This window comes from Athene noctua, chromosome 3 (assembly GCF_965140245.1).
Source record: "Athene noctua chromosome 3, bAthNoc1.hap1.1, whole genome shotgun sequence".
In the NCBI taxonomy this organism is placed as follows: Eukaryota; Metazoa; Chordata; class Aves; order Strigiformes; family Strigidae; genus Athene; species Athene noctua.
Genome location: NC_134039.1, coordinates 2,460,301 through 2,484,767, shown reverse-complemented (window position 1 = coordinate 2,484,767; position 24,467 = coordinate 2,460,301). Strand labels below are relative to the sequence as shown.

The window sequence follows — 24,467 nt, the reverse complement described above, 5'->3', positions numbered from 1 at the left end:
CATCCAGCATGAAAAACACAGTTTTTTAAGAATGCTCTGATAATTCATTTGAGGCATAAACCAGAAATGAAACCTTGGTAATATTACAGTCATCACATGCTATTAAATATAGATTTCTTAAGTGAGATATTGAAGACATTAGAGCTTGTAAAGTAGAAACTGCTGCAGTATTTCTAAGTGTTAAATACTGAACATTCTAAAATACTGCTATGTCAAACTGATACAATAGGCTATACCATATTTTTGTCAGATACCTCAGAATTTCAGAAAAAGCAGAATAAAACCTTACTATCTTCTTTCGTTACCTGCAAATTTTTGGTCAGCTAATGCATTCTTCCAGTCTCTCTGTTGCTGAAGAGACCACTCTCTTAACTGCTCCTTTTGAAATTTCATCCTCTGGTTATAGTTTAAGTCTTCACCCATAAATTTCTGCAAGCCAGATACAGTACACCGAGGATCGTTGTCTGAAAGTCGAGCAGGTCTGTCCTTCTTTAGGGCTTCTGGATCAGACAGGTCAAATTCACGTCTTGTTTCTGGCTTCTGAAAATTCTTCTGAAATTCACTGATAGCCTTATTTATGTTTCTGATATCATTTTTCTGCTGTCGTTCTAACATACACATGATCTTGTCATTTTTCTTCATTTCATTAGCTAGAGAAAAATGAACACAACGAAAATACAACTCTTAGAAGTGCACATATAAGATGGAAAATAAAATTTTGAAGATTTATATTCTATTTATTCCTCTTTAAACTTCTACATTGGGAAAGAGTATTTGATCTGTAAATACGAGCCCAACAAACTCTAATGTTAGTCATATTTATCAGTTTTTTAAGTATGAATTCTCTTATTAATGTTACAACGAAATAGATGCATGAGAAACAAAGACAATAATAAATACTTCTAGAAGTATGATGTTTCCTTTGATTAAAACTTGCAGTAACACATCAAATGTACTGTCTCCTAAGTAGTCCATCTACTCTTAGTTACAATACCTTAAGTTGCTTATTAAGAAATAAACAAAAATGGAGCTCTAAATGAAAGAATGGACAGTTGTTTCATAATCCACATGATTTTTCTAACCATAGCACTAAAATAATTGCCTGGCATGAACAGTTTTTGAAGAGCTTAATAGCTCTTGCCCATTTAATCAAAATGCTGTAACTGATTTAGTTTTAAAGAAAAACAAACAACCAACAAAAGCACCCCACCCCAAACTAGCCATTTTAGCGATTTAAATGTAATTTGCAAGAAAAGATCATTTCCTGTGTTGCCAGACTCCACATTGCTTCTGGCAGTTTGCGAGGAGTCAGTCTGACAGGTATTCTGCCAGGAAAATCCCAAGCAGCCACAGAAGCACAGCATGAAAGTTGGCAGTTCCATTCTAGCTCTTCTTGAAACCCACAGAGAGCTCAGTCCGTGGGACCTTTTCACATGACAGCACAGGAAAGCTTTCCAAACACAGAGGGCCACAAAGGGTTTTGAGGTCAGGGGACCACGGATGAAATATTTGTGTGGTTACGTGTTCCAACTCAGCAACTGCTCCAATTTATGGCCCTGTTGCACATGACTCGTGCTCCCAGCAGTAATAATCTATAGAGGATTCTATAGAATCTATGTATCCTCTTGAAGAATGGCCAGACAGAACATGGACTTACTCTACAAGAAAGCAATCAAATTTGCCACTACTACTCTGAAAAGTATTAAGTAAGTTTTTTTAACATGCTCCCATATCTTCAGGTTTCTAAACAATGCTATTTATCAACACTTATTAAAGGAAAACACTGCAAATTCTGGCCTGTTAAGAAATGTATACCAGTTTAATCACATCAGTGTAAATCTGAAGATGAAAACATATACTGTACCACTGCAAATGTATGAACATAAATAGGGCTGCACGGTACAGTATTCCATTTGTATGCCTGAATTTAGGGAAAAGCCTACAATTGTGCTTCCATCTCCTGACTGATACATTTACACAGATACAGCTGTACAGCAAGATTCGAGGAGATAGGCTTCATTTGGAAATAAATATGGCAGTTTGAAGTACATGAAGGGAAAAAGCGAGCAGGAAAGAGATGGTAAATTACATTTAACTCTTCACTGAAATACCATAGTCTCTATGGACATACCAAGCTCTTCATTTCGTGCTTTTTCAGCTGCTTCTTGAATTTTCCTGTCCTTGACCTGGGTATCCAAGGCATCTTTATCAACCTATTAACATGAAGAAAAAGCAGCTCTTTAAGAGATACTGTGTTTGAATGACTAAAACCAGGTATTGTCAAGCTACATGGATTCACAGGTGTACAAGATAAACCCATTACCAACAGAATATACACATATGATTATTTAACATCGGTAACATAAAAAGCAAATCCAGAAACAGTGATATTTTTCTTTCTTTGCTTTAATAATGGTAGGTATATTCTTGCCCCGAATCAGAACAGCCCACCCCATTTACATGATATATAGAGCTAGAAATACAAACATTTTAAGCTGCATGACACAGAATACGTTTTCCCTATTACAGCAGCTTGCATTTTTACTTTTTATTTTTGTTCTGCTTTCATTTATAAAGCAGGTAAATATCCTGACAGTCAAGATGACAGGATGCTGTAATAATTCAGATTTGAAAAAAAAAAAAAAAAAGAAAAGATTCACTAAAAGTATATTGAAGAAATAACAGGGATAGGACAGAAATTTTCCAGTCTTATGTGATAGAGTGGGATTCATGTAGTTGCCAGAATGCAGTGTCAGGTGCCATCTGAGGTAGACACAGACATCTACAATGAGAATATTCACATCTCTGGAGAGGGGTACTTGAGCAAAGCCACCTACATTTTAGGCAAAAGAGTTGGGTCCTATATTTATTAACAGGAGATGGCAAACTAATAGGTAGAAACCTGGGTTATATTTCTTCTTTTTTGTTTGTTTGTTTTTACTGATCAAGTCATTTAACGTTTTTAAAAGATTTGTCAAAAAAGCAATGACAAATTCTTCACGTATCCGGTAAACTATTTTGATAGTCTTTGACTAAAAACTATTCAGATCAAGACAGAAAGACCTAAACAGATCACGGCTGAAAATACACCCTGTTAATGCTGTAAATGACTATATAATACAACTACAGCAATCAGGCAAAGAGGGAGATCTGTAAGCAAGGGTGAAACCATAAAGAATTCTACAGGGTATCGTTGTCCAAACCCAGTGGTGTCATGGACATTACATGTGAACTCACTCAGAGGTCTCATTTGGGAAACCAAGCTTTCAATATAACTACAACAAACACTGTTAAGAGATAAATTCAACACAACTTCATTAATAGTTTCTGGCAATCGTACAGGTAAATCAATATATTGATCTGTGTGTGCAAATTCAGTTACGCTGCCAGCTCTCTCCCAGCTTTCACTTGAGAAGAATACAACCACTCCTAGCCACAGAAAGCTACAGGTTTAACTTTCAAGGGTTAAAATAACAAATCACGAGGAACAGTTTGAAGCAGATAGTTTCTAATCTACTGGTATTTATGTATAATAGTTCATATATAAATGGAAAGTGATTTTTCATTTGGACTACTCATCTGAACTCTTTTGGGAAATGAATGATTTGCTGAGGATAAATTCCTAAATCTGTGAAGAGAGTGGTACCTTGTTTTTCCATTACTCAGAGGAGGGAACAGATACAGAAGTCAACGTAATAATAAAACTAGTAATAATAAAGAAAAAAATTAATATCTCGGTTCTCATTCTGCTTTCCAGTCAATATATTATGTCCCTGTTCTTAAACTACTCAGTCCCTGCTTAAGGATTTGTGGTGTCTAAGTCAAATATTGCCTTGATTTTTTAAAATTTTGTCAGACAGCCGCTCAGCTAAACTGGTGAGAGAGAAAGCAAAAAATCTAAAGCCACACTGAAAATACTGATATAGTATATCTCTGTACAGATTTGTTGACTCTTCATGATTTGGACTTGGCCTAACTTCAAAGCACAAGAACAGCCCCTTCTGTCAGCAAGTCATTGTTCAGCCAATGAATAACGTACCTTGAATGATGTTAATCAAAATATTTACAAAATTTCTCTAATGGTTTCTCCTTCATTTTAGATGTTTGTCTCACGTAAATGGATCTACCAAAACCTGTCTGCTAAGTTAGTAACACAGAAGTATTTGGGAAAGACCTTCCAAAGGTATACTTCAGTATTGCTCAATAAAGTACACCAAGACAGGCCATTTCATTCTCAGCTATTTCATTAGCTGAGAATTTATGGTTTACATTTCATTTTTAAGGCTGGAAAAAAAACATCTTACAGAGAAATTATGTTTCCTGATGAAGAAATCTGAACTATCTTACAACAGCCATGCTACATCTGTTAAAAAAAAGGTTATTAGCCCCTTCTGCTTAAGTATTGTCAGCTATTACATGTGTCAGGATGCTGTATCAGGTGGACAGCCTGTCCTATTCATTAAGTGGGAACTGATACTTCCCTTTGCAACTGTGAGGACTCTTGCATAAGTGACAAGAATAAACCCAAAGCACTGTCTGAGATACAGTGAAGATAACCTTCCACTGACTTGAGACACATTATCTGGGACAAGATGGACCAATTGACATCTGTTGCAGTTCTACCAGTCCAGTGAAGTCAACAGATTAGCCTTATTTTCACCAATTCCAAATTTGGTTCCATGCTAGTTAATGCTACAGCTCTTACACACGATAGATGCGTCCGCACTGAACAATCAAAATACTTTCCAAGCCAAATTTAAACTTACTTCACCTCCACGACCACACACAGAATCTTAACACGGGCCTTTGGACACATTAGAGGAAGATTAAATGAACTACTGCATCCAACATTTAAACAGGTATAAAATACAACAGAATTTCCTGTCATTTAGGGTGCAAACTGCATAGATGACTCTAGAGAAAACCCACCAAAATGAAGCTTTCATCCCCACAGGCCTTCACAGGCTGAAGGGTGTTCACATGCTGACATCCACTCCAGGAATAATCAGGCACATCAATTAATTCCATATATGTAAACATGGCCTGATGGATCTGTCTTATTTTGCCTGACACAAAATAGGGACCAATTGCAGGATCCCCTTCAGCAATAAATCTCTCACAGCAGTGAGGTAAAAACCACTTAGGTCGTTTATGCCACATTGCATGAACTGACTTTTCAAGTTTATGGCTTATCCCGAAGTCAAGTGGGGTGAAGTGGGTGAAAAATTGCCTGTGAGCCAGCAAGGTGTGCTGGCTGCACCCAGAGCAGGGGGGGCACAGGGCCAGAGGGGGATTCTCCCCCTCTGCTCCGCTCTGGGAGACCCCCCTGCAGGGCTGGGTCCAGCTCTGGGGCACCAACAGCAGAAGGACACGGACCTGCTGGAGCGGGGCCAGAGGAGCCACGGAGATGCTGGGGGGGGCTGGAGCCCCCCTGTGAGGACAGGCTGGGAGAGTTGGGGGGTTCAGCTGGAGGAGAGAAGGCTCCGGGGAGACCTTAGAGTGGCCCCCCAGGGCTGAAAGGGGGGAGGGACAGGATGAGGGGGAACAGTTTTAAACCAAAAGAGGGGAGATTTAGATGAGACATGAGGCAGAAATTCTCCCTGTGAGGGGGGTGAGGCCCTGGCACAGGCTGCCCAGAGCAGCTGTGGCTGCCCCCTCCCTGGCAGGGTTCAAGGCCGGGTTGGACGGGGCTTTGGGCAACCTGGGCTAGTGGAAGGTGGCCCTGCCCGGGGCAGGGGGTGGCACTGGATGATATTTAAGGTCCCTTCCAACCCAAACCAGTCTGGGATTCAATGATTCTATGACAGCAAAGCGTACTACATTAACTCCTACACAAATACTTGAGCACAAGGCTTGAACTTTCTATCCTGTTACGGAAAAATAAAATCTTGTCCTTGAAGCCTACAGCAGTGAGACACAAGCCCCCCTCAGCCTCCCCCACACAAGCCCACTCACACCCCCCAGCAAGAGCTGCCAAAAATAACTGTTGACGATGCCTAGAAAGTATCAACTCGTTTTCACCAGCAACTTTTTTTAACCCGCCCCAGCCATTTAAAGGACCCAGCAGGACTTTTCCTCCCCGTTTTCCCCCCTACCTGGAACCGCAGGTGCTGGCAGACCCTGAGGAGGCGCTGAGGGGGCGCGCGCTCCCGGCCGCTTCCCGCCTTTTCCCTCAGACGGGCTGACCCCCACCCCGCCCCTTCCCGCCCAGGCCGGCGTGGCTGCCCCCTCCTCCGCCCTGCCCTGGGGGTCCCCCCGCGCCCCCCCCCCGCTTCAGACCCCCCCCCGCAGAGCAGGGCGCCATGCCTCCCCGCTGGGCCGCGCCGGGCGGAGGGCTGGGGCCGCGCCCTCACCCCTATGGTGCGGAGCCGCGCGTTGAAGATGCGGCCCTGCCGCTGCCTCTCCCGCTGCCGCCGCAGCTCCCGGGCAGCGGCCTCCCGCGAGTCTCGCTGCAGCCCCAGCCCGCTCATGGCGTCGAGAGGACGGAACCGGGAGCGGAGCGGGGCCGGGAACGGGCCTCCGGTCACCCGAGCAGCACACCGGGTCGCGATGGCAACGGGAGCCACGCCCCCCCGCGCCGCTTGCCACGCCCCCCGCGCCGCTTGCCACGCCCCGTCCGCGTGCCTGAGGCGGGCGAGGCTGAGGGCCGAGCGGGTCTTCCCGCCGCGGGCCGGCGAGGTGGTCAGGTATCGCCGCTGAATATTTAAACCGCGGGGGTGCGGAGTTGCCGGGCGAGCGGCCTCGGTTCCCGCTCGCCCGCTGCCGCAGGGATGGGCTACCTGAAGCTGCTGGTGGTGCGGGATTTCAAGTCGTGGCGGGGGCAGCAGGTGATCGGCCCCTTCATGAGGTTCAGCTGCGTCGTGGGGCCCAACGGATCAGGTAGCGGGGCTGGGGGCGGGCGGCTGGCGGCTCCGCTGAACCCCGCGGGGTTGAGTTTTCCGTTTTGGGGACTCCGCAGGGCAGCGGCAGGCTCAGGAATAGCCCTTCCTGGCTCCACAAGATGGAGGAGGGTGGGAGAACTGGCCTGTTGAGGACTTGTAGGGCTTGGTGCTTCACATCTCTTCATGTGCACCTGAGGGGGGGCAGCACAAGCACTTCTGGAGGCTCTTGAGTTGCCATTGCTTTCTTAAAGTATAGGCTTTTCCAGCACGGAAGGACGAAGGTGAGGTGGCTGAAGGAATTTCCATTTCTAGTTTGCTCTTCTCAGCCCATGTAGAATGAGTGGTTCACAAGCAGCACACCTTGCCTTTGCCCACTTCGGTTTGTAGTTCAGCTTACTAAGGTCACGTAAAGATGGTTTTATTTTAATACTCTGGATTGTAGGCTGTAGCTGTGGAAAACTGCTTCTTTATTTGGGTCTGGTCTTTGCCATGTGAGTAAATGCCTCCCCAAAAGAGGTAGAACTTTTGCAAGATGGTAGCTGCTTTGTCGTTTAGCCCACAAGAGCTTTGGTTTGTACATGTGACTCCACACTGTTATCCTGTGCTTGCTGGAACTTTTAAAAATTTGATTCACTACTTCTGAAAGCTCCGTTCACCAACTGGGATTTTATCTTCGATTTGTCAGAGAACAGTAGGATGGGAGATGGGGGTTGTCCTGACAAAGAGCTAGAAGGACAGGCTGAGCATTTGGTCTTAGTTTCCCCAGTCTGTTAATGATTGAGTTTATGATTCAGATCTTTATTACATCCTGTTGTTTTTTCACTTATATAATTAAAGTGGTATCTATGAATATAAGTAATTATTATTATTATTATCACATTCTTTATCATCTCATCCCTACTGTTCCATATTGGAAAGTCTCAAAATTATGGATACTTTTACCAGGTACTCTTGCAGTTAAATCTGAATACATTTTATAAATGAATCCAGGGAGAAAAACTGTGAATATTGTGTGATCTCTGAGTTGAGTTTTTGATTTATCTACTTTCCCACCTGTATTCTTCCTTTTATGATATTTTGGAGAATAAGTCAAAATGTTGCCAAAGTATCAACGTTGAAGGCAGGAAATATTTAAACACGAATGCTCAAGTCTAAAGAGGAAAACCAAAAAGAGGATTCAGTAAGGAGAACTTTTGTCCAAGAAGTGTGATTAGAGAACTTTGTTGTGGGGAATGGATGTGGGAAAGCACTGGTGTCCTTTGGAACACGAGTTTTAGTGGAGCAGTTCTAGTTTTGTGATAGAGTGTTTATGCACCAAACCTCACTGACTGCATTCTCTAAAGGAAACTACCAAGTAAGGGTCAGGATGTTGCCTGCTCACTTTAAGTAATTTCCTTTAGAGGTGCCTGTGTAAGAAAAATTTGTGCAACAAGGCCAAACAAATAAAAAAAAAATAATTTTTGTGATGTTTTTTGTTAGCAACAGGCTTATCTGCTGCTAGTGTGTTACATCTTAGAAATTTATTTCTTTATTGTGTGCAATATGCTTGCCTCACTGAAATAGAGAATTAGAAATAGAATTAATAGACTTTTACGTTTATGTATATTTTTCAAGTGTTAAATGCCTCCTTTAATTTCTGCCATGTCAAAGCAGTTTTTTAAAATTATCTTTTTTTTAAAGGAAAATCTAACATAATGGATGCTGTTAGTTTTGTGATATGTGAAAAGATATCTAATTTGCGAGTAAAAAGCATTCGAGAGCTTATTCATGGAGCACACGTTGGAAAACCAGTTTCTTCTACAGCTAGTGTGAAGATGGTATATTGTGAAGAAAATGGGGAAGAAAAAACATTTTCAAGAGTTATCCGTGGTAGGTAGTAGGCTCTGTTGTCAGAGGTATAAAAATTGGAGAATCTTCAACTTTGGATTTCAGGTGCCTCGTATTCTTTAGTATTTCAGTGGATTAAGCCAATGAGTATTGCAGTGCTTAGTAGCATTTTGAGGACCAAATGTTATAATTGAAAAAATATACCGGGGCAAAGTTAAAAAAAAATTAAACAAGTGATTAATATATGTACTTTGCTCTGTATTTAGATTTGTAGATACTCAGTTGGAATATGTAGATGGTGTAGACTCTGGAAAATGAGGTCTGACACCTCTCTGCAGGCACAAGCACTTAAACATCTGTCAGTACCATTTGGAACTGTGCAACTAGAATTTTCTTACAGAAAAATTGAATAATTGAAATGACCAAGGGAGTAGTTGAAATCTATTTTCTTCTTTGAGGAAATTGCTCAGTTAAATTGTTCCACTAGTTTAGCTCTTTTCCTCTGGATTTTGTGTTGTAGGTATTTTATAGTAATTTTATTTTTCTTTCCTCCTTCAGGTAGTTGTTCTGAATTTCTTTTCAATGATAATTCTGTCAGCCGATCTACTTACATATCTGAGCTTGAAAAAATAGGCATACTTGTCAAAGCTAGGAATTGTCTTATTTTTCAGGTGAGCATTTAAGATACTTATAAAGAAAATAAAAGCTTCTGAGATTGTTTTAAAGGAGTATAGCGTTATCTATTTGACAGGAAAAAGGGCACTCTTACCTAAGTTCGAGCCAATACATTTTTGTCTGACTTCAGCCAAGAATTATGAGACTGCAAAATGGAAATAATGGGCTTTGGGTGTATATGAGTACACTAGTAAGAAAAAAGCTTCCCTGGAAGAAATTGATACTTGTGTTATTCAGAGTGTATAAAAAAATGTGGGTCTCTAAAAATGTTTAGTGTATTAAATTCTAGGAGCCTTATAAATAGGAAAAGATTATTTCATTTTGAAACACTCGTCAGTCAAGATGCATGATCATTTATAGGATTTTTTTTTTGTTAAGACTGAGGGATTGAGAATCCTACTGAGTTACTAGTTCACATATATTTAATGATGTAGGTCAGGGATGCCATGTACTAAGGATAAATATATTTCACAGGATTGTTTTCCTTGCACTTGCTGAAGAAAATTCCCAAGGAACTGATTTTTTTTTTTTCCCTTTTATAGAAACTCTATATGGATTCTTACGGTCATAACAGTTTCTATGATGAGGCATTTCCCACTATACAAATAGAATAAAAATCACAAAACTTACTTCCTAAACTTGACTGGCAACAGTAGCTCCTTCAGATCAGTGAAGATTTGAGCAGCATGGACAAAAACTGTGTGTCCATCAACTTTGGGATTTATGTAACCTTTTAGTGCCTTGATTTCAGCTGGTTTGCTTTTGGCATGCTGAGGGGGGTTGTTAGTTTATTTTTCACTGAAAATGAGTTTCGGTTCCTTTAAAGAGGCTGAAAAGATTTAATTTTGTCATTCTGATACTGTTCACTGATTTGAGCAGGTTGACTTAGTTTGAAGGTGTTTTTCATAGACCGTATGTGATGTTCTAAAACTTTTAGTGATGTCATTAATTAGATGAGGTGGCTAGGTGATACTCCTTTTGGTACTAAACATTTCCTTGCGTTAAGTATTTCCATGCATTTCTGTTAAACATATCTGGAGAGAAATCTGTACTATGTGCTCTTTTTTTTTTTGGTCTTTTTTTCCAATTTTGTTTTAGGGAACAGTAGAATCAATTGCAGTGAAGAAGCCAAAGGAGAGAACTCAACTTTTTGAACAAATCAGTAATTCATGGGAATATGCTGAAGACTATGAACAAAAAAAGAAAAAAATGCGGCAAGCAGAAGAGGATGCACAGTTTCATTATAACAAGAAAAAAAGTATTGCAGCAGAACGCAAACAAGCAAAGATAGAGAAAGAGGAGGTTACTCAGTTACTTTTTTTGCATGTTAAGATCGCAGATTTTTCATCTTTTATGAACTTAAATACAGGCTTTCTTAAAGAAATCTGTTGTATTTAATTTAGTATTTTTTTCAGTATGGTATACTACGTAATCATGTAGTATCATTTAAAAGGGTAGAAGAATATCTATAATAAAATTAAATAAATGAAAGTGTAGGTGTGCCAGTATAGTTAAAGTATTGGCTTACATGTTTGAGTTTTATGATTAATGCATATTACTGGAATTACAGCTACTAGTATATCATTTTACATCACTTTGGACTTGAAATTAGACTGCTAATGATGAAAAATCCTTTTTATAAACCATAACTAAAACTTTAATCTTGGTAGGCAGAGCATTACCAGATGCTTCTCAAGGAACTGGATGAAGAAAGGATACAGCTGCAGCTTTTCCGGCTTTATCACAACGAAAAAAACATTGACTCTGTGAAAACAAGTATGGATGAAAAAAATATGGAGGCTAGTATCAAGAAAGAGTCTCTTTCTACAGCAGAAGATGCATTTAGAACCAAGAAAAAAGTGCTTGGTGTACTAAGCAGAGACCAACAGCATATGGAAAGAGAAATGAAGTAGGTTTTCCAGTCAGATTCTCTGACACCTGGTAAAGCAGCTGGGTGATACCTCAACACCATGCAAGTCAGTTTGTAGCAGTTTAGTAAATTTCTAGATACTGATTTCACCTCTACCACCATGCCCAGGTTGTCAGTAATTTCATTATATAAATACTTCTTTGCTGTGAAACTTTTTAGGAGGTTCTACTTATATTTTCAGTGGATATTTAAAAAAAAAAAAAAGACTTCTGGGTATCTAACCTTGCAGTTCACAACTGATGATTTGTTTGCACTTGTGGTTGGGAGAGGGTTGCTTTTTTTCTTTTTTGATGTGTTTTTATAGTTTTGGATGTGTTTTGTGGTTGGTGGTGGTTTGGTTTTTTGGTTTAGTTTTCTGGTTTGTTTTTTAGGACTCTGGAAGCATCGCTGATTCACCAAAGACCCCTCTATATAAAAGCAAAGGAAAACACTTCCTACCAAATTAAGAAAGTAGAAATGTCTAAAAAATCTTTAAGGGACAAAGAGAAATCCTGTGATAAGGAAAAGCAGAACATAAGAGAACTAGAGATGGAATTGAATGATATCGAGAAGGCGTGGAGAGCATTTGAGAAGAAAGCTGGAGAGGAGATACTGGAGAGAGCAGCAGATATTGAGCTGAGAGAAAGTCAGGTGAATTGGGACACCAAAATGTACTGTTTACTCGTGAAGTCAAAAAATCCCCGCTGATAACAGAGAAACCATTGTGTCGCCAATAACCTGTAATTTCTAATGATCTTTTTGCCGTTGAGCTCAAACAAAACCAAAGTTGTAACTTTTATTTAGAGATGGTTTCATCAGATGAAGAGAAATGATGATGCAGCCTCTTGGAGTGGGCTGTCTCCTTTCTGGGAGGGAGGGAGAGGGGAAAAAAAAATAAAATCTCTCAGAAGTTCCAAATGTGAAACACTTCTAGGAAGTAAATCTAAATTGCACAGAAGTTTAGAAATTTACCATTGTGAGACTGGAAATGGTGACCATCTCACCTAGCGTGTGAAGTACATCTCCTTAACAAGGTATCTTCTCACGTTGCTTGAGGGAGCAGGGAGTTTTCAGTGAACAAGTTGAGAAGAGTTGATAGAAATATCAGAAGGGTTGTAGACAGGGATTGTCATCCGTGGATTAGGATTATAGCTACATATAGTTAGGTTGTTCGTTATCTTTTTTTTTTTTTCCCCTTCTGCATGGAAGTCCCCATGGTATGGTGTGGGTGGGTAGGATAGAAAAACATCCAGTAGAGTCTTGGGGGTGAGAGGTTAATTGTTGAGAAATAGCTTGTCTACAGAAATATGGCTTCAACTGGGAAAAACAAGAAGACAACAGAAATGTAAACAAGCCTTGGTGGCATCCCTACCATCTACTGTGGGTCAGAATCTAAAACTGAGGTAGCTCACTTGTGAGCTATTTTATGTTATTTTAGAAGGAAAGGACTGCATCATTTCACAGTAAATTCACATTTGAAGAAACTAGCTTTGCAGCCATATGTCCAGAAATGCTTTTAAAATTAAGCGCTAACTTATTTTCTCCACTGTCTCTTCCTTAAAAGTAGTTTCTGATCAATTAACGGAGAACCTGCAGGGTTGTTCTTTTAGTTTGTGAATCTTTGTACTCTGCACTTTAGGGGCATTTGTGCAGTTAGTGATAACTTTGCAGGATTGTTAAAAATGTTTTTTTACCTTTAAAAAAAAAGACAACAGGACAATGCTCTAATTTATTTATAATTACCCAAACTTGCACTGATTTGGGGCTGTGCAAAAACTCAGTGTTAACCTTAAGATTGACTGAAGTACTCTAATCTTTATAAAGTTTTCCTGAAAAACAAGAGTCATTAAAAGTCTAAAATAAGACTGTAGGCAAGAACCGTTAAGTGTAAGCTTTGGGTTGAATCTTTCTCTAATAAAATACAGCTTCTTACAATGCAATTAGTAGCTAGAAGGGTCTTCTGGAGACATGAGTAGCTTTCATAATCTTAATTATGATAAAGTAGGCAATTACTAATTGAGGCTGTAGGCAACATGATTTGCTATACTTTCAGTGAAATGAACTTTTTTTTGTTGTTTGTCCAGTTGGAGCACTATAAAGAACTAAAGGAAATAGCAAGAAAGAAAGTAGCTACACTAACCCAGCAGTTAGAAAAACTTCGTTGGGAGGAAAAAGCAGATCAGGAACGGCTGAAACTTAATTGGAGGAAGAAAAAAGAAGTTGAGGTATTTGTATCCAGCTAGCATTATGTTTTATGGAGAAAAAATGTTTCTGTACCTGCCCCTCCCTCCTGGTATAAATGTGTTAAATGCTTTGGTCTGACCAAGTCCTCAGCAAAGGAGATACGTTGCACGTGTTTCTTCAGTTTTCATACTGCAGTAGGTTCAGCGAAATGGCCTCTAAATTTGTTCAGAGAATGCATGTGTGGGCCTACACTGAGGATTTGGCTTTGAAAGCTGTGGCTCTAATGTTTTACAGTTACTCAGAACATATGCTTAACTCCATTCAGCTCCTGGCTTTACAAGTGTGTTTTTCCTTTCTGAGATGTCCTACTGCTGTTTGTATATCTGTATGATACTCACACCCTTTTGAGGTTTATTTTGGTCACAGCTACCTTTTTGCTGAGGTGTTTTTAAGATCAGGTGTGTGTGTGTGGAGTTGGAAAAATCTCCTTGGTGTCTGCTCTTCTGTTGCAGGGTTTGGTGTGAATACAGATCGTTGCTGCCATTTTGTTTCTGATCCCTTTTATCATTGCAGATCCAAACATATAACAATAAAATACCTACATTTTTTCACTGAGTTGGTCATCATGCCTGGTGTTGTCTTTTAGAAAAACTATTTCCCAATTCAATTTCTAACGATGCTTCTGGTAGAAGTAGAAAGGACGCAAGCTTGGCTGACAATCTGTCTTTTGCCAGAAACCTTGCCCTATGAGGTGTTTTGTTTTTTTCTTTTTTAAATTATGCTAACCTTGCAGTTTTATCACATATTTAAAAAGTTACGCAATGTGGGTTTTTTCACCATTTAGTTCTGTAGTCAAGGTTTGAGGGAGACTTCCTAGGTTCAGAAAACTTAAAAATCAATCAGATGACACTTGACCAGTTCTTACATTCCTAACACCTTGTTCTTGCACATAAAAACTTGCTTGCATGGAAAGTCTATATTTTATATCTGTGAGGATGTAGAGTCATCCTTGCCGTGATATCTATGTTAATACTTGTATATCTATTGGCTCTTGGTACAATACTACTTTTTGAAGTGCTGGTTACCAGGAAAACCTAGAAGTGAAATAAATTCTATCCCTTGTGCTTCTGAAACTCTGCAAGTCCCACTGTACTGTTGAGAAAGAAATAAGGGATGCTTGAGAGTGCATAAAACATGTGTCTGACCATTCAGAGTTGGCACGACTTAACTGTTCTCCTGACATCCACGCTGGCTGGGCTGGAGGACCTGGCTTACGAGGAGAGGCTGAGAGCTGGATCTGTTCAGCCTGGAGGAGAGGCGGAGGGGAGCCCTCGTTGCTGTCTGCACTTACCTAGTGGGAGGCTGTGAACAAGAGTCACGCTCTCTCTAGGGGTGCACAGTGATAGGATGGGAGGCAGCAGGCACAACTCAGAACACGGGATAATCCCAAATAGCTATTGGGTCAACTGTTTCATCTCGAGGATAGTCAAACATCGAAGTGACTGCACAAAGAGGTTGTGGACTCTCCATCCCTAGAGCTATTCAAAAGGTCACAGGGATTTGAGGAGTTACGTTAAGGCTGAATAAAATGTGTAGGTAACAAATCTTTTTTCTCTTTCATTTCCTTTAGTTAATGTATTTTTACTCAATTTGAGTAACTGAAAATACTTGTTTCACTGTTGGTTTGTTTTTTAGTACAATGCTTTTGTGTCAGGTTCATGTATCCATCCTAGGAAAAAGCTGCTATTAATCTCAGGTCAAGAAATTCAACTTTTGTGTTTTAACACCTATAATTTACTAACACCCTGTTTAAAGTTGTTTTATTTGATGGTGTCATGATTCTTAGTGCTGAAGAGGCTTTTTCTGACCTGTAGCCAAATGTGAAAAATTCGGGAATAGCCTTGATAAAATAATTTCAATCTACTGTTGAAAGAGATGCTATTACTTCAACATGAAACACCAACATGGAAAAAAAGATCTCTCTCAGTACTTGTTCTGAATTAAGAGCTTCATATCTTGCTATAAAACTGTTGTTTTCCTCTGTTTTGTTTTTAACACATTCTGTTTGTGATTTTGTAGGAATACATAAAACAGACTGTGGAACAGATAGAAGAACATAAAAAACGAATAGAGAAGTTGGAAGAATATGCCAAGATATGCACGTATGTTTAAAAAACTAAAAGCTAGTTGGATTTCTTGCATATTACATTTTTTTTTCAAGTTAACATAGAAGGTTTTGAATTCTTTCCAATTCTATTCTTAAAATTTTTAATAAGAATTAGAATTCTTTAATAATTAGCAGAGTGTGGTAGAACCTTTGTGATTTTAAGTGTGTAAAGGGAGTGATAATTTTGCATGAGAGTTCTCCGTCCTTATTAGTGTTACAGTATCAGCCCTTTTATCAGTGAGTTGCACAGGCAGAAACTCACTTTAACTCAATTTTGAATCCTTAAAAATAGGTTTTACTATGGAATGCAACGTGTATAAGGAGTAGCTTCCTATAGATACTTAAAACCTTTACAGTTATTTTTGTAGCCTGTGACCATAGAATGACTTTAATTTTATAAGCTAAATGCTTGCAGAACTGAAAGAGTAATTTGCTTTCCTATTTTTTCTTCCCTTCAAAGCAAATCTTTAGCAGAGAAGAAACAGCAAGAGGAAATGCTAAGTAAGGAAATCGAAAATTCAACAGTACGAATGGCTGAAGTGAATGAAGAATTGAACAGAATAGCTGGTGAACTGCAGAGTGCCAAAATTGATTACCATGAAGGAAGGCGTCAGCAGATGAGAGCAGAGATCCTGGAAAGTCTCAAAAGACTGTATCCGGATTCTGTGGTAATTGAATGGCCTCATTTAAGTGCCTTGGTTTAGAATTAATATTTAAGAGTTCTGCCTTGGACTGGGTAAGCAGCTAGAGTAAATTGGACTGTCTTGAATATTCTTTTAAACATTAAGCTTGCTTGAGTGTACTTGGTGAAATAGTGTTACTGAAAAAATAGTAGCATATACCATCACTATTTTTCAGTTTCCAGAAATAGATTACTGATTGCATCAAAGAATAATTTTGATCTGTTGTGTAATTTTTGTGGTCTTTGATTTATTTATTTTTATTTTTGGTTTTGTTTTGTTCTGTCCTCAAACATATTTTAACTCACATATTTTGAACAAATCGATGGGAAGGTTAGCTGGGAGACCACTTATTCCAGAAAGAATACTTCTTCCAAAGGACTATTTTTCTCAGGTGCATGAGATTTTGATGTTATCAAACAGTCTGCCTTTGTTTATCAGCTACCATATTTTACTTATTCTTCAGTAACGCCATTAAGTGTTTTATGTATTGATTCTGAATTGGCAGCAGACATTGGTGGTTTTATGAGGCATATTTACACCTTTTTAGTAACACTTAGTCCAACATCAGAAGCCATTCCAATAAAAACTTTCTAATAAATCTAATCAATTGAATAGTTGGTCTCTGAGTGTGTCTCAGTATAATCAGTCCTTTTGATATACCTAGTCAGTTGAGATGTAGAATCTGGGAATCTGATTTTTTTTTTTTTTTTTTATTTTTTAATGTTTAGAAGGTGACACATCTCTATTCAAAGTTTTTATTGCGTGTTAGATATTTTCTTTCTCTCCAAAAAAGATGCTTAATTAACTTTGCTGTTGTCAGTCTGCCATGCTTCTGGAAGTGTATACTAGAAATTGAGTAAAACACTGAGATCCTTAACTGTAACCTCGGGACAAAAAGTAAATCCCTTCAGATTTTGAAGGTGTACTCTGCAATTTGGGTTGACAACTGCTGCAATTTCATTTTTTTCTGACATAGAGCCATTATAAGAGAATGCAGTTGGTAGATACGTAGCACACTTTTCTCTCACTATTTGATTAGCTGATATTATTTGATATCTAAAGTAACATGTTAATATTTCTCTATATATTTATCTTCAGTTTGGAAGACTGCTCGACCTGTGTCATCCTATTCATAAAAAATACCAACTTGCTGTTACCAAGGTATTCAGCAGATACATGACGGCGATTGTTGTTGCCACTGAAAAAACAGCAAGAGATTGCATTCGCTTCCTAAAACAAGAACGAGCTGAACCTGAAACTTTTCTTGCTCTGGATTACCTTGACGTAAGCACATTTTTCTTTTTTCCTGTCATCAACAATTAATACACTTGTAAATCTTTATCGGCTCATTTAAGCTTAACCAGAATAGGTTTAATTAAGCCAAAGCACTTACGAGGTGAACCTCATGAAGTGAACTTCATGAGGTGCCTGTCAGCCCTTCTCTCCAGCCTGCTGAGGGTGTCTGGATGGCAGCGTGATCATCTGGAATATCAACCATTCCTCCCAATTTTGTGTCATCACTTATGGAGGGTACATTCTCCTCCATCATCCAGATAATTAACGAAGATGTTTAACAGGACTGGTCTCAGTATTGACACGGCTAGTTACTGGCCTCCAGCTGGGCTTTGTGCTGCCAGTCACCACCCTGTGGGCCTGTCTGTTCAGTCAGTTTTCAGTCCACCTCACTGTTCATCCAGCCCATATTTCAACAGCTTCTCTGAGGATCTTATGGGAGATAGCGTTGAAAGACTTACTGAACTCTAGGTAGACAGTATCTGCTGCTCCCACTTTGTCTACCGGGCCAGTTATTTCCTTGTAGAAGGCTATGATGTTGGGCAAGCGTGACCAGCTTGGCGAACCCGTGCAGACTACTCCTCCAGGACTTTCTTGTCATTCGTGTGCCTGGACACTGTTTCTAGGACGATTTGCTCCTTCCCAGGAATCAAGGTGAGGCTGACTCTCCTGTAGTTCCTTGGGTCCTCTTTCTTGCTTCTTTTGGAACACAGGAGTGACACTTGTTTTTCTCCAGCCCTTAGGCAGCTGTTTCAGGTGCTTCAGAGGTTATTGAGAGTGGTTCTGCAATGACATCAGGTAGCTCCTTCAGCACTGATGGTTGCATCTCATCAGGACCCGTGTGTTTGTGTGGTTTGCTCGAGCATTCCCTGACCTGATCCCCTTCCAGCAAGGGTATGTCTTCCTTGTTCCAGACTTTGCCCTGGTCTCTGGAACCTGGGATTCCTGGATGCTAGTCTTGCTAGTAACAACTGGGGTGAAGAAGGAATTCAGTACCTCAGGTCCCCTGCCTCATTCAGCAGCAGGCTCACATTTTTCTTAGTCTCCCTTTTGTCACCTATGTACTTACAGAAGCCATTTCTTTGACATCCCTTGCCAGATTCAATTCTAGTTGGGCTTTGGCTTTCCTAACCCCATATCTGCATGCTTAGACAGTGCCTCTCTGTTCCTCCCAGATTACCTCTTCCTTCTGTAAGCTTCCTTTTTGTGTTTGAGTTTTGCCAGCAGCTCATTGTTTATCCATGCAGACCCACTGGCATTTTTGCCTGACTTCCTGCTCATTGGGATATTTGCTCTTAAGGCTGGAGGAGGTCATCCTTGAATATTAACCAGCATTCTTGGGCCCCTCTTCACGCCAGTGCCTTATCCCATGGGACTCTACTGAGCAGATGTTTGAAGAGGCCAAAGTCTGTTCTCCTCAAGTCCAGAGTTGTGGGCTTGTCTTTTGCTCTTCTTCCTCTCAGGATCCTGAACAATCCTGTCTGGTGCTTACTGCAGCCAGGGCTGCCTTTGACCTTCCCTTCCCTAGCAAGTCTGTCCTTGGTGAGTATGAGGTCTAGCAGGGCACCTTTCCGTGCTCATCTCTGAGGAAGTTGTCATCAACACTTTCCAGGAACCACCTGGGTTGCTTATGCCCTGCTGTCTTGTCCCTGTAGCAGATATCAGGGTGGTTCATGTCCCCCTCGAGGACTGGGGCCTGTGATTGCAGTGCTGCTTTTAGCTGTCTGGAGAAGGCCTCATTCACTTGTTCTTCCTGGTCTCTGTTTCAACATTACCTTCAGCAGATGTCTCTTCAGTCCTTCCCCATGAGCTCTCAGTTGGCTCCTCGCCCTTCCCCAGGCAGAGCACCGTGCACTCCAGCTCTTCCCTCAGGCGCAGGGCAGCTCTTCATCTTTATCTTCCCAGCCTGTCCTTCCTAAAGAGCCTGTATCCCCCTGGGACAGCGCTCCAGTTGTGGGACCCACCCCACCGTGGCTCCTTGATCCCAAGGAGCCCTGCAGCTGCACGCAGATCTTTAACTCATCTTGTTTATTCCCTGTGCTACCTGCATGAATGTACTTGCATTTCATGCGCAGTGAAATAGTTTGGACAGCTTTCAGGACTACAGTATACACAAAATATGAAAACCAGATCTCTTTCTAGGCTTACAGCGACTGAGACCCCCCCCATTCTGTTGATCTATACATTCTGTGCCCAGACCACTCAGATCTGGATGTGCTTCGCTACTACACCATGGATTCTAAACACCGCTTACTTGCTTTACAGGTGAAACCAATCAATGAAAAATTAAGAGAGATAAAAGGAGCTAAAATGTTGGTGGATGTTGTACAAACCCCGTTTGCTCCACTGAAAAAAGTAATTCAATTTGTGAGTGGGAATGGCTTGGTTTGTGAAACAGTTAAAGAAGCAAAGCAAATAGCATTTGATGGACCAGTGAGGTTGAAGGTAAGAAGCTGAATTTTGTTGCATATGTTTTTCATTGCAGTGATGTATTTGACATTTAAATAGTTCTTCTATAAATATCCCATGAAGTATTGCAGATAAACACAGATTGGTGCTATGCTGTCTAGTCTGTTGCCACATAAACCCCCAGATGTTTCACGTGGTTGTGTTTTTCACTATATGGTAGTACGTTTAAATTATTTCCTGGGAAAAGGAAGGAAATTCAGAGGTAGGTTAGTGTCCAAATATCTTTCTTTGTATGGTTCTTGTGATGAAAAGGAGGAGAAGGAAGGGGGATAATCTTGTTCTTAAAACTGATTTAAAAATACAAACTTTATCTTGCTAGCTTTTCTATGAAGAAATCCTTTCAAAAGTCTTTAAAATATCTGACTGAATCTCTTAGTTGTAGATGTAGACTCTGAGGACTGGAAGCTTCTCTGTCTCCTCCTGCAGTGCATTGTACTTATCATCTCTGTTGCTGTAGACAGTCTGTAGAGCTCTTTTATGTACTTAGTAAACCTTTTAAAATCTTGATTAAAACAGCTTTATGTTGAAGGTGAGTGAAATCATGTTTACTTGGAGTCAAGTCGCAAAACCACCCATGTTCCTTAGTAAAATTTACACTTCCTGTTTACGAATGAGGTGTTTTCCTTCACCCCATTATCCCATTGCTTGGTTGGCTCTACTGAGCCGGACATAACCTTCTCAGTGTGTACACAAATGTCTCATGTTAATTTCCTAAATACAAGGAAATTCTACAGTTTAATTTTACTTTTCTGATCAACTGTAATCATACCAGAATGTGACTAGTACCAAGCAACAACAGACTCTTTTGTGGTTTCATGTATCTCACATTAGCAGGTTTGGAACAGAAAAAGAAAAAAACCAAGAGATCAACTAAAATGTGGTTGTTCCTTTTTTCACGGCTGTAACTTGGTGCAGTAGTTGATGGGATATTTTGTCTGCTTTGTGTTCAGATATATTTGGTTTTGATTTTTTTTTTTTTTTTTTTTTCCCTCCCCCCCAGACAGTGGCTCTTGATGGAACTTTATTTTTGAAATCTGGAGTGATTTCTGGAGGATCAAGTGATTTAAGATTTAAAGCTAGATGTTGGGATGATAAAGAAATGAATAAAATGAAAGAAAAAAGAGAGAGCTTGATTAATGAGTTAAAGGTAGGTCTCTTAAAAAGCACAAGGCGTAAAGGAGTATAAGTTGTAATAAGGAATTTGCAAGCATATGCTTTCTTTTGACAAACACATGTTACAAACTGACTATTGAATATGACCAGTGCTATCAGCATTTACCTGGGATGTGGCCTATGTCGGTGAGGCTAGCTTTATGTAGTGCCTAAATCTGAAAAATGAGTCATTTCCAGATAAGTCACCTTTTCTTTAAAATGCTTTTTCTCTCATCATAATCTTTTTCTAGGACTTAATGAAGATCAAACGTAAGGAGGCTGACTTGAAGCAGTTGCGTGCTCAATGCCACGGGACTCAGACACGTCTTAAATATTCACAGAGTGAATTAGAGCTTATTAAGAAGAAACATCTTGCCAATCTCTACACGGTATAATACGAAGCCTTTATGGTTTTCATGTTTAATAATTGTATTTTTTTACCTAAGCTGTAATTAGTGGTGAAGTAAACACTACTTTCTTCCATAGTTTTTGTAAATTCAGTTTAAGTTTTACATGCAGCAGCCATGACTGAGGAATTAATAAAGAACAAGATTACAAAGTAACTTACATGAGGCTTTTTCTTCTTTAGGTTTTAAAATTGAATTTCTGGTAAGCTAGGTTTATCTTCTACTATCCTTCAGAAGTCTATGGCAAATTGTGCTTTAAATGATACTTATTTAATTTATTTTTCTGTTTGTTAAAACTGTAATCATTGCATGCAGATTGGCAATAATAGTGGGTAAGTGGCATTTGAGGAGAAAATATTTAATGGTTTTAATCAGAAAAATACAGTTCATCTGGAACAGAGCTGTCTCTTAATTTCTGGGAAGTCAACCGTCCTATTAACAAAAATTAACATTTTTCCTTTCTGTCTAGGAAAAATCAAAACTGGAAAGTGAACTGGTAAATATTGAGTCTCAGCATGATATGTTGAATGAAGGAGTAGCACAAAGAAAAGTAAAAATAGAAGAATTTCAGAAAAAAATTAACGAGGTAATACCTTCTGTCATAGTTGTGACAGCTTGTGCTGTTACACTACAGAAACTTCTCTCTGTTCCTGCTGACTTTTAGAACTTGGAAAACTTTTAGTTTGTAAAATACTTTGTCAACAAGGGTTATAAGTTACTCCAGCAGTCTTCCCACATTCTTTACTTCTCCTACTGAGAGAACTGTGAACAGAAGTGCACTTGGATGGTACTCTATACCATGGCTTTGGAAATCAGTTTCCTCAAAATCAAAATTTATGACTGCGTGCTGAACGCAAACGCAACCAGCCAAATCCATCTACTTCTTGAGTATTAGAAAAAGATTTACGTAATATATATACGCTATCATTTCATCTGACATAGAAAATTTTTGAGTTTGAAGAAGATGGGTTGGTTTTCCCCCACCTTTTCCTCTTCTGCTATAAATATGGTTTACTCTTTGTAGAATTGATCATGGACAATCATGAGGTCACAGCTTTTAGAGCTCTCGGTGTAAACTTTCACTGTAGATCAAATCTCAGAAAAATACTCTCTAGGTCTTGGGGTAAAATTTGATAAGTATCATCTTATTCTTTCTCAAACTCTAACGTCCAAGTTCTTTGTAAGAAACTGTAGCTGGTGGATCTTTCCTTTTTGTGGAGAGATAATTATGCAGCGTGACTGCGTGACTTGACTGTAACCTTTTTTTGTCCTGAAGTTTTCCTGGCTGAGGTGGATCTGTGACAGCGTGTACGTACACTCAACTCTGTGTACACCCACCAGATTTGCAGATCTCAGTAATCGATGCACCCCCAAGATAGACAGTCTCTGCACGGGTGACTATCCTTCTGAAAATCATTCTCACTGCAGTCATAGCAGGACGCGTTCCGTGTCTGCATGGAAATCTCGGTCAGGATCTTGTTATCTGGAGCAGATCCACCCCTTCTGCGACCCACAGGCAGAGTAGATCAGGCATGCTTGTGCCATTAGGAAGAGAGCTCTGATTCAGTTTTCCAGAGCTGAGAACAGTTCTCAGCACTGCTGGAGTGCTTTATTCTGAACTGTACAGGCATCATGTCTAGGTGATGACCCGTGACACCACTGTATACTAGAAAAAAGAAAGAGCACAATAGTGTGAAGATTCCTTTCTCTTCTTGGAAAGTAGCCAATATCTGTGATATATTTTCCATGCACTCTGACTGCCCTGGGAGAATGGTTGAGGTGTGCATAAGGATTGTCAGCAAATTCCTCATTCTGCTGTTTTGTTCTGGGGTTGGGTTCTTTTTTTTTTTGGGGGGGGGGGGGAGGTGTTATGGGTTTGTTGGTGTTTTTTGGATGATGTGAATTTGGGGTTTTATTGGTTTGGTTTGGGTTTTTTAAGGCAGTTGTATGCCTACGCTCATTTGGAGTCCAATTCATGGAAGATAGAGCTAGCCTATGATATATATATAACTGAGTCTTTTTTGCTCTCCCTCTCTTTTGAGGTGTTGCTGATGTAGAGCTTGGACCTTGTGCTCTCCCTACCTGTCCAAATTTATTATCTGTTACAGTACTACATCAGCTTTTGTCATTAGAACCTGCTCCTTTCTGCTTGTTATAGCAACAGAAAAAGTTCTCTAGGATATGTGATCCAGCAGTTAGGGTTCCCAGCTGTTTTTAATGCAGACTGATCTGCCATCTTGTACCTCAGTTTCCCTTTCATTCTCTAATCTTCAGATGATCCCCAGAAGAGTTCCCACAGACAGCTGACATTCAGAAGCATGGTTGTCATGAAGAGACTGAAGGCATTTGGTGAAGTGAATAGTAGTAAAGCCTAGTCTGATACCAAGAGGGGCTTCATGCTGTGTTCTATTAGTGTAGACAATAACTGGCCTCTCTGAGAAATAAAGAGGAGGCCAGACCTCATCTCTACTTCTCTTTGGAAGCTGCCTTTGTTCCTACTCTTGCCAAACGAAGAGATCTGGTACAGACTGTGGAAAAGTGGTGCTACAGTTTTATCTGGAAAATTCACAGCCCTGCACCTTAATGCTTGTGTAAATGTAGGTTCTTAGAGAGATTCCTCAGCGCCGTCTGCAGTTACTTGAGGTGTATAGTACATGTGTAATTTAGTTCCTGGCCTCTGATCCATTCTCATCAGCATTTCTTGGATTAATCCCTTGACTGGAATATAGTGCATGTGAAAAGAAGTCCAAACCACTGCGTGTTCTGTGTCTGGCTTGTGGTGCAGGCATGAGGGAGTGCGGAAGTCTGGCATCTGAGGAC

The 24,467-nt window shown here is 40.0% G+C and overlaps 2 protein-coding genes across 2 annotated transcripts in view; one reads left to right on the top strand and one right to left on the bottom strand.

Moving 5' to 3' along the window:
* Positions 1-6,470, bottom strand: part of RIBC2 (RIB43A domain with coiled-coils 2) — a 49,711-nt gene extending 43,241 nt beyond the window's left edge. The window contains exons 1-3 of the mRNA XM_074901189.1: positions 6,354-6,470; positions 2,132-2,213; positions 306-650 (exon numbers count right to left, since the gene is read on the bottom strand). Of these exons, the coding sequence (XP_074757290.1) occupies positions 306-650; positions 2,132-2,213; positions 6,354-6,470 (544 nt within the window). The remainder of the gene's footprint in view (positions 1-305; positions 651-2,131; positions 2,214-6,353) is intronic.
* A 300-nt stretch (positions 6,471-6,770) lies between these two features.
* SMC1B (structural maintenance of chromosomes 1B) overlaps positions 6,771-24,467 on the top strand; it is a 34,046-nt gene continuing 16,349 nt past the window's right edge. The window contains exons 1-14 of the mRNA XM_074901188.1: positions 6,771-6,879; positions 8,562-8,750; positions 9,267-9,379; positions 10,482-10,685; positions 11,054-11,292; positions 11,685-11,943; positions 13,377-13,517; positions 15,556-15,638; positions 16,104-16,311; positions 17,425-17,610; positions 19,885-20,064; positions 21,089-21,235; positions 21,492-21,629; positions 22,117-22,233. Of these exons, the coding sequence (XP_074757289.1) occupies positions 6,771-6,879; positions 8,562-8,750; positions 9,267-9,379; positions 10,482-10,685; positions 11,054-11,292; positions 11,685-11,943; positions 13,377-13,517; positions 15,556-15,638; positions 16,104-16,311; positions 17,425-17,610; positions 19,885-20,064; positions 21,089-21,235; positions 21,492-21,629; positions 22,117-22,233 (2,313 nt within the window). The remainder of the gene's footprint in view (positions 6,880-8,561; positions 8,751-9,266; positions 9,380-10,481; positions 10,686-11,053; positions 11,293-11,684; positions 11,944-13,376; positions 13,518-15,555; positions 15,639-16,103; positions 16,312-17,424; positions 17,611-19,884; positions 20,065-21,088; positions 21,236-21,491; positions 21,630-22,116; positions 22,234-24,467) is intronic.